The sequence below is a fragment of the Paramormyrops kingsleyae genome, unplaced genomic scaffold, assembly GCF_048594095.1.
Source record: "Paramormyrops kingsleyae isolate MSU_618 unplaced genomic scaffold, PKINGS_0.4 ups53, whole genome shotgun sequence".
Taxonomy (NCBI): domain Eukaryota; kingdom Metazoa; phylum Chordata; class Actinopteri; order Osteoglossiformes; family Mormyridae; genus Paramormyrops; species Paramormyrops kingsleyae.
The window spans coordinates 262,177-271,347 of record NW_027325991.1 but is presented as its reverse complement, the minus strand read 5'-3'; the positions used below and the strand labels follow the sequence as shown (position 1 = coordinate 271,347).

At 42.5% G+C, this 9,171-nt stretch overlaps 2 protein-coding genes and 1 long non-coding RNA gene across 3 annotated transcripts; all 3 read right to left on the bottom strand.

Annotated features, from left to right (window-relative positions):
• Positions 1–562: 562 nt before the first annotated feature.
• Positions 563–3,185, bottom strand: LOC140586410 (uncharacterized). The gene is made up of 2 exons (XR_011988220.1): positions 3,113–3,185; positions 563–2,578 (listed from the first exon to the last, which is right to left on the bottom strand). It is a non-coding gene; the product is annotated as an uncharacterized lncRNA (long non-coding RNA).
• A 2,480-nt stretch (positions 3,186–5,665) lies between these two features.
• LOC140586408 (uncharacterized) lies at positions 5,666–7,407 on the bottom strand. The gene is made up of 7 exons (XM_072708253.1): positions 7,019–7,407; positions 6,781–6,933; positions 6,558–6,695; positions 6,405–6,464; positions 6,135–6,263; positions 5,914–5,955; positions 5,666–5,746 (listed from the first exon to the last, which is right to left on the bottom strand). The coding sequence occupies exons 1-7, from the start codon at positions 7,109–7,111 to the stop codon at positions 5,666–5,668; spliced, it is 696 nt and encodes a 231-aa protein (XP_072564354.1). The 5' UTR covers positions 7,112–7,407.
• Positions 7,404–8,946, bottom strand: LOC140586409 (uncharacterized). Its single transcript, XM_072708254.1, has 6 exons — positions 8,756–8,946; positions 8,568–8,628; positions 8,382–8,485; positions 8,022–8,294; positions 7,836–7,929; positions 7,404–7,546 (listed from the first exon to the last, which is right to left on the bottom strand). Exons 1-6 carry the CDS (start codon positions 8,852–8,854, stop codon positions 7,500–7,502), a joined length of 678 nt encoding a protein of 225 aa, XP_072564355.1. The 5' UTR covers positions 8,855–8,946; the 3' UTR covers positions 7,404–7,499.
• Between the last annotated feature and the right edge of the window lie 225 nt (positions 8,947–9,171).

The window sequence follows — 9,171 nt, the reverse complement described above, 5'->3', positions numbered from 1 at the left end:
CAGGAAAGGCCTTGGCTTCAAGCCTTGGAACACTAAAGAAGCCCACGGGTTTGTTTCTTTGGGCCGGAGCTATGCTGAACACTCCAGCCCCATATGACAGAACTTCCTGTGCTATGTCAGGAGGCTGCATGCAGGTATCTAGTATCAGACCAGGTCGAAGTGCCTGATGTTCTTCCCCCACGTGGCTGGGCTGCTGTTCCACAGCTGCATCTGTCTCATCATCCTTGTCTGGCTCGTTACCTAGCTGATCATCTTCAACAATGTCAAACGTGGCATTCTCACATATCTCAACATCTGTGTAATCTGGATGGGCCTCTTTAAGTTTAGCTAGTCCTGCTAGCACATTTTTCATGTTTACTGTGTAGAAGTGTTGGTGACCTTTGTATTTAATATTCCTCTTAAGCTTCACTTTTAAAAGCTCAGCTTCATTGCTAGCCCTTGGAAGAGTATTTACAGTCGTTTCCATCTCAGAAGGTACACACACAACGGCTCCATGCACTGCTCTTTGCTGTCCTTTGGGTAATGCAACAATCTTGGCAAAAGGAATAATCTTTGCAATCAATTGCCTTTCGAGCACATTTAATTCAAACAGTTCTGAGGGAATGGGTGCTAGGTGCAAATTATTTGCAGTGGCAATCGGTGGCATCCTTCCTCGTCTTAGGTGGCTGTCACATGTGTAGCAGATCCATTCCTGCATCCTCTCTCTCCGTACAGAACATGGAGCTAAACAAGCAGGAACACAAATGTGAACGTATGTACCTGTTAGACATTCAGCCACCAGCTGAAGATTTTTGGAGTATGTGCCTCTGTTACAATGCTTAACTTGACTGGGGAAAAGAGCTCTATGACACACCGTGCAGACATGTGTGGGTCCACATTGAATCTTCTCTTGGAATTTAACTATTGCAGCTTGCATTTCATTGCTGATCAGGGGCTGTGGGGTTTCCTGGCGGGAGCCTGCCAGTGTTCTATATTTCCTCCTTATTCTGAAAGCGCACTGCAGCATTTGATTAGTAACAAGTGCAGTCTTGGACTGACTGAGTGTCTTTTTGGCAGCATATTGTTTAATATAGTGGAGCCTAAAATGTGTTTCATTGTAAGATTTGTCTTTCATATACTTCTTCATAAATGTTTTTTGTTTACTTCTGAAGTCAGGATCCGTACCGTATCTCTGTGTCACGTACTTCATTTGTTTACTTCTGAAGTCAGGATCCGTACCGTATCTCTGTGTCACGTACTTCATTTGTTTACTTCTGAAGTCAGGATCCGTACCGTATCTCTGTGTCACGTACTTCATTTGTTTACTTCTGAAGTCAGGATCCGTACCGTATCTCTGTGTCACGTATTTCTTCATAAATGTTTTTTGTTTACTTCTGAAGTCAGGATCCGTACCGTATCTCTGTGTCATGTACTTCATTTGTTTACTTCTGAAGTCAGGATCCGTACCGTATCTCTGTGTCACGTACTTCATTTGCTTACTTCTGAAGTCAGGATCCGTACCGTATCTTTGTGTTACATATTTCATTTGTCTGCTCCGAAAGTGAGGATCAGTTTTGTATCTGTTGCTGATGTATTCTTTCTTCCATGTTTGCTTTTTAACATACGCTTGTTTCATGGCCTGTAGTTTTTTTAACTTAAATGCAGGACAGGTAGAATATTTTTCTTTTTCTGATGTACTTCTTGTTGTTGTACTTCTGGTGTTGCTTTTGGTCCTCCGACTTCCTTTGCGTCGCCTTGCTTTTGTCATTTTTGACACATCTGAGATTGGTGTTTGACTTACTTGCAATACATTGGGCACTTGATTGAGCATATCATTTGGCTCTCGCTCATCAAAACAGCGCTTTTGGTTTTTGACACACTGGTTTGATTCTGTTAATCTTGAAGAAATATTTACAATGCCCATGTGTGTAAGAGGGGCATCATCAGCGTCATCACTGAGAAAAGTAACTGGGACAAACTCATAGGTGGTATTGGGACCGCGATTCTCAAAGAGCTTGTATAGGTGCTCAACCATGTCCGTCAGTTTGCCAAAACTCATCATAATTGCAGTTCCATCATGATGGGGCAGACCTGCTGAACATCTGGAATGTGAATCAAACAGTCCATATGTACCTGATCTGTCCCGAAAAACTGCAATGCATTCTGGACTCACAATAAGTAAAGCATGGTTAACATTTTCTGACAAACACTCCAGTTGGGTGGCAAGGGGCAAACCCAGTCCTCCTTGATGTAGCAGGTGACCCACTCTTACATTTTCTGCGTGTACATTATACATACATCTGTCTGTCAGTACCTGTTTTGGCATTTCTTCGACTGTGAGGTGGTCATCAACGAATGTGCCATCCAATAAGAGCTGCTGTTTAATACCAATGTAAAGTGCATTTCCTTTTTGAAGCACTGTGTCAAGTGACATTGTTTCTTGCTGTACTCCCTCATTGTGGTAAGCCAAAAAAGTAAGAGCCATGCATGTGCACTGGTGACCACGGGAAAAAGTACTGTATCTCTTGTCTGCCTGGGAATGTGTCGCTCTCACTGACTGGGTGGGTAGACCACTGACGCTGCTGTTCATAGCTGAAAGCTGTAATGACAAAGAAAAGTATAATTTTTATAGTCCTATTTCTTTTGCTACTGACAATTTTAAAGTTATACACGTCATAATCAATCAAAACCATTTAAATAACCATTAACATCTTTTGTACTTAACCGCAGTTGACATTTCACTATGTGTACTAGGGTTGGGGCCATTCATGGACTGAAATGAAAATGTATGGTGAATTCCAATTCACTTTTTGCAATTAATGTACAGTTCTATGTCTCATTTACTTACGTTTCATTAACTATTTTTCATGTATTCCATTGTATTTATAAGGCACTGTGATTAAAATTCCAATGTATGTTACTACATATAATCACAAACATATGCTCAAACAGCAAGAAATAGAAATTGGTGTTCACTGAATTGAATTGCACTTCCTGACAGTCCAATTTAATTGTAATACACTTTCCTGTTGTTAAATTCTACTTCCAATTGCATTTTCTTATGTAAATTGAAATTGTTGAGCTCATTCCTGAATCGACCGCAACCCTAGTGTACAGGAAGCATGCAAATTACCTGGCTGCTGAGGTCCAGCATGCTGTCCAGTAGGATGGTGGATGAATCAGCACCAGTGTCCTTCATTAGCACCACTCCTAACTAAAATGGAAATGGTTAGTAAAGGAAGGACATAGTAAATATGTACATTTGTGCTATTGATTCTCTCTGAGATACACATGTACATGAGTCACATTTGACATTTCAAATTTGAGTTGCTGGGATGTGATTTAAATAGTGAAACCAAAATTCTTAAACATAGGCATATTCACTGCGCTATCCTCAGAAAAAGAAAAGGCAACTATAAGTTGAACATGCTGTCTGTTGCCCCTAGGATTATCTTTTTAACAGAGCATTACCGTAAATCCAATAACCATTAATAATTTGTGTAGTTTTGAAACATTTGACATTTTAATATGTGTGTACAGTGTATGAAAACTACCTGGCTGATGTGATCCAGTGTGCCATTCTCTGGTGGCACAGCAGGTGACTCAGCACCAACGCCCTTCAACGGCACTCGTCCTGGCTTGCGAGGTGTTGGCCTGGTCAACTCCCTCGCTGTCACGTCCTCCTAAAATTAAAGTAATTAGTGAACTGTATGGAAAGGACAGAGTAAATATATGTACTTTTGTTCCTTTGACTCTGTGGAATTGTCATGTTGTGTGCATGCACATGTGTATAATCACATTTGATGTTTCACATTTCAACCGCTTTGAATGTGATTCAAAGAGTCAAACCACAATGCTTAAACCTAGGCTCTTTGACTGTGCTTCCCTCAGAGAAAAAGTAGACAACTCTAAAGTTAATGTACTATACGGTGCTACTATGATTATCTGGAAAATACAACAACTGCATTTGCAGTGCACCATGTGCATTAAATTTAAACAAGGAAGAACTACCAGTATCATTGCATTTGAGATGCAGAAAACAATTTAAAATAATCATCCCTAATCGTAGTTATTAACTAGTCAAACTATGACACACCTGCTCCTCCTCCAGTGTCTTCTTGGATGCAGCAGGTCTCCGCCGATGGTCCACCGTAGATGTCTAAGAAATGACAAAGCATAACAAAGATTGTTGCCGCCAAGAGGAACAGTCAGAGAAGTGAGCTGTGTGTTGCCCCTATGATTAAGTTCTTAAGACAGCATTACCATTAATCCATTAGCAATGTTTGTACTTACGAAACATTTGACATTTTAAAAACTATGACACACCTGCTCCTCCTCCAGTGTCTTCTTGGATGCAGCAGGTCTCCGCCGATGGTCCACCGTAGACGTCTAAGAAATGACAAAGCATAACAAAGATTGTTGCCGCCAAGAGGAACATTCAGAGAAGTGAGCTGTGTGTTGCCCCTATGATTAAGTTCTTAAGACAGCATTACCATTAATGCATTAGCAATGTTTGTACTTACGAAACATTTGACATTTTAAAAACTATGGCACACCTGCTCCTCCTCCAGTGTCGTCTTGGATGCAGCAGGTCTCCGCCGATGGTCCACCGTAGACGTCTAAGAAATGACAAAGCATAAGAAAGATTGTTGCCGCCAAGAGGACATTCAGAGAAGTGAGCTGTGTGTTGCCCCTATGATTAAGTTCTTAAGACAGCATTACCATTAATGCATTAGCAATGTTTGTACTTACGAAACATTTGACATTTTAAAAACTATGGCACACCTGCTCCTCCTCCAGTGTCTTCTTGGATGCAGCAGGTCTCCGCCGATGGTCCACCGTAGACGTCTAAGAAATGACAAAGCATAAGAAAGATTGTTGCCGCCAAGAGGACATTCAGAGAAGTGAGCTGTGTGTTGCCCCTATGATTAAGTTCTTAAGACAGCATTACCATTAATGCATTAGCAATGTTTGTACTTACGAAACATTTGACATTTTAAAAACTATGGCACACCTGCTCCTCCTCCAGTGTCTTCTTGGATGCAGCAGGTCTCCGCCGATGGTCCACCGTAGATGTCTAAGAAATGACAAAGCATAACAAAGATTGTTGCCGCCAAGAGGAACAGTCAGAGAAGTGAGCTGTGTGTTGCCCCTATGATTAAGTTCTTAAGACAGCATTACCATTAATCCATTAGCAATGTTTGTACTTACGAAACATTTGACATTTTAAAAACTATGACACACCTGCTCCTCCTCCAGTGTCTTCTTGGATGCAGCAGGTCTCCGCCGATGGTCCACCGTAGACGTCTAAGAAATGACAAAGCATAAGAAAGATTGTTGCCGCCAAGAGGAACATTCAGAGAAGTGAGCTGTGTGTTGCCCCTATGATTAAGTTCTTAAGACAGCATTACCATTAATGCATTAGCAATGTTTGTACTTACGAAACATTTGACATTTTAAAAACTATGGCACACCTGCTCCTCCTCCAGTGTCGTCTTGGATGCAGCAGGTCTCCGCCGATGGTCCACCGTAGACGTCTAAGAAATGACAAAGCATAAGAAAGATTGTTGCCGCCAAGAGGAACATTCAGAGAAGTGAGCTGTGTGTTGCCCCTATGATTAAGTTCTTAAGACAGCATTACCATTAATGCATTAGCAATGTTTGTACTTACGAAACATTTGACATTTTAAAAACTATGGCACACCTGCTCCTCCTCCAGTGTCGTCTTGGATGCAGCAGGTCTCCGCCGATGGTCCACCATAGACGTCTAAGAAATGACAAAGCATAAGAAAGATTGTTGCCGCCAAGAGGAACATTCAGAGAAGTGAGCTGTGTGTTGCCCCTATGATTAAGTTCTTAAGACAGCATTACCATTAATGCATTAGCAATGTTTGTACTTACGAAACATTTGACATGTTAAAAACTATGACACACCTTCTCCTCTTCCCATCTCTTCTTGGAAGCAGCACGTCTCCGCTGATGTTCCATGGTAGATGTTAAATCACAAAGAAAAAGAAACATTTTCTTATACCATTTGTTAGTGTTTTTTGCACTAAAAACCGGCAGGATTAGCATTGTTTAAATGCTGTTGTGTAAGCAACCTGAAAATATCTTGTGACTGTTACACAAACATAAATAAATTTAATCCAAATTACCTTCCTGCTCTTCGTACCACCTGTGGATTCCAAAGCGCCACATGCTGGAACAAAGCGGTCCATCTTCTCCTGAACTGCAGGGCTGAACCACACCGGATTTAGGGGGATGGAACACTCCAACAAGTTTCCCTGTCAAGTAAAATTTCACAGAGATGAGAAATAAATATATATATATATATATATATATATATATATATATATATATATATATATATATGACATAAGCATGCACAATTTATTTGTCATATGTAGTGTTAAGAGAAAACACACCTGCTGGCCAGCCATCCTCCTACTCTCCTGAGTGTGTTCACCCTGCACGCGCTGCCTCTTCTATTGTGATTAAAAAACAAAGTTTTGTTGGAGAAGTACTGATGAAACATCCCGTAAAAAATAGGCCACCAAGTTACAGCATGCATCCATTACCTGCTGAACAAGCGTCCAGTCGAACGGGTTGGAAGCACGTGGCACAGTCACCTCGCCAACCACAACCAACTTGGGGGAGACTCGTCTGACCACTGGTGGTGAAGTCTTCAGGGTAGCTGGTGCCTTAGAAGGAGCCGCCTGCAATTCAAAGAGTTTGTTTAGGCTCCATAGACCGCAATGTGGTTGCATATAAGCTGCAATGCATGTAATGGACCATCATTACCACAACCAAATTGGGGGGCACTGGTCTCTCCACTGGTGGTGAAGTCTTCGGAGAGGCCGGTGCATCTGGAGTAGCTGCCTGTAGTTGCAAAGAGGCAGCATCCCAGAGCAACCATGTAAGGATCTCCATCCCTACATTGTCACTTAGGTGCACCTGCCAGACATAGTCACACGTAAACAAATGTAGACATTGACAGTAAATCTTCATTAGCATTTTTACAGCAACATGTTTTACGTACGCCATCTTTGCACCACAGCTCCAGGCGACTCAGCGGGAAGTGTTCAGCAACGGATAGGTACCGAATACCTAGAAGAAAAAGCAGTTCAACCATGAATCTTATTTCTAGCCAGCCTAGAATTTTGTAATACTGCACAGATAAAGTAGAAATGTGTAGCAAGAGAATAAAATATTAATTTAATTTGAGATGAAATTAATTACGATTTACTGTGTGCTGAAGGACAAATGTCATTGCTCAACCAAGGAAATTTTAGACTGCAAAAACATGTTGATCGTTATGACAGAAACACTCGTGTGGCAAAAGAGTCACTTTTCCCCGAGTGAGGGGGTCTATTAACACAGGTAAACTGAGGAATCAAACAGGTGAACTTAGGTAGGGGTGGGGGCGCAGTGGTTTTGGCTGCAAATAAGGCTTTGGCAAAGGCGAGGGGTCCGTGAGGACTGGAGGGCAGGAACGGAAACAGGACAAAGGGACGCAGAGGTCAACAAGTGGCACCGACAGGCGTGGCTTGTAGGAACAGAACTCGAGCTGTGGGAAGAGAACAGAGAGAGCCGCTCGGCATGTGCCGAGCGGGACACAACAACAATACCTCGCCCCGTGTGTGGGGAGACAATCCTGTTTAAGGGATCCCACGCAGGTGCGGCTTGTTAGCCCTCATCCGCAAGGTGGTTTGGGATGTGGGTGTAACATTGATATTTCATTGACAGTAACAAAACAGCTCCCCAAATAATGGTAATAGCTGTCTTTTTGAACTTTTAAAGCAATTTTGTATTTTTGTTAAATAATCTTCTTAAAAAGAGCAGTGTTTTGTACATACCCTCCTGAGCGGCCACACGATGGTACTCCTGGCGCAGGAGACGTTGCACTGCTTCATCCACGGTGAGACGTGTAGGGAAATCCAGAACAACCACCTGTATTTATTTAAAAAGAATAACAATCATTTAAACAATATTTAATTCGCAAGATTTCAATGAACGAATGCATTGAAAAAATAAAGAGTTACATTAGGCCAGCGGTTGCAGAGAGTGGTGAGCAGCCTCCTGAAGTCAGCTCCAGCCTCGGTGATGGTCCTGCTGGCGGTCAAGTTGTTGCTGGGTGCTAACACGCAGACTACCTCGGGTGTCCGAGGAAGAACTGCATGCAGCACCTCACGCCTCAACTCAGCCGCGCTCGCCCCTGGAGTCGACATCAACCCGAAGGAGAGTCGGCCCTGTGGCATGGTGACAAACCCATCTACGATCGCTCGCAAATGGGAGTCACCAACCAACAGAGCTAACTGCAAAAGGAAAAGCACAATACATGATTGAAAATGATCAGTTAATCGTGAAGAGCAAAATGTATGTAAAGAACAAAACAGAATTACCTTCTTCTCCGGGTCCTCGGCTGGAATAACCAACTTGTGGCTCCGTCCAGTCACACGAGATAGTGGCCACCGCCTCACCCGATGACGAAAGCCAGTCCCACGGCCTATTTAGAGACACACAGAAACCAAGATAAAACTTTCAATTCTTGGAGCAGTCAACGAAATGAACACACAAGCACTACATACGTGAAGAGAGGTATGTTGCCATCTGCTGGGGTTCCTCTTGGAAGGCCGTGGAACGTGACACCTACAACAGGTTTTCATCAAAGTTTTTGATAAGTACAATGGCATCATGACACTGTAACAAAGTAAAATTACTAGCAGCCACTGTAATGAGAACAGAAGAAGACTTTTCTGATTTGTAGGTTAGATACCTCCTTGGTGACGTCATATGGGCAAATCGGAGGATCTGCCAGGTCCAGCTTCCTCCATCTCTTCTTGGCAGCCTCTGAACGACTCCCTTTACGCGGCATCCTCTCTGGTGTAAACCTGTGAAATACACAAAAACTGGCAAGAACAAGGTTATCTCCACCCAAAGTGGATGGAGAGCGGACAAGCAGAAAAATGTAGAAGATGCAGTTATGGAACAACTTCTAGAAATATGTATATGTTTTTTGTAGGTAGTGTGTGTGTGTGTGTGTGTGGGCACGGGAGGTGTGGATGTGTGTGGGTATTTAAAATGACAGTTATTAATGGATGTGTGTTAAGGTTTTTTTTCTCTTTTTTGTGGTAATGTGCTGACTGCAATGTACTTTATGATGTGTGGTGATGCCAAAGCACAGCAGCTCTC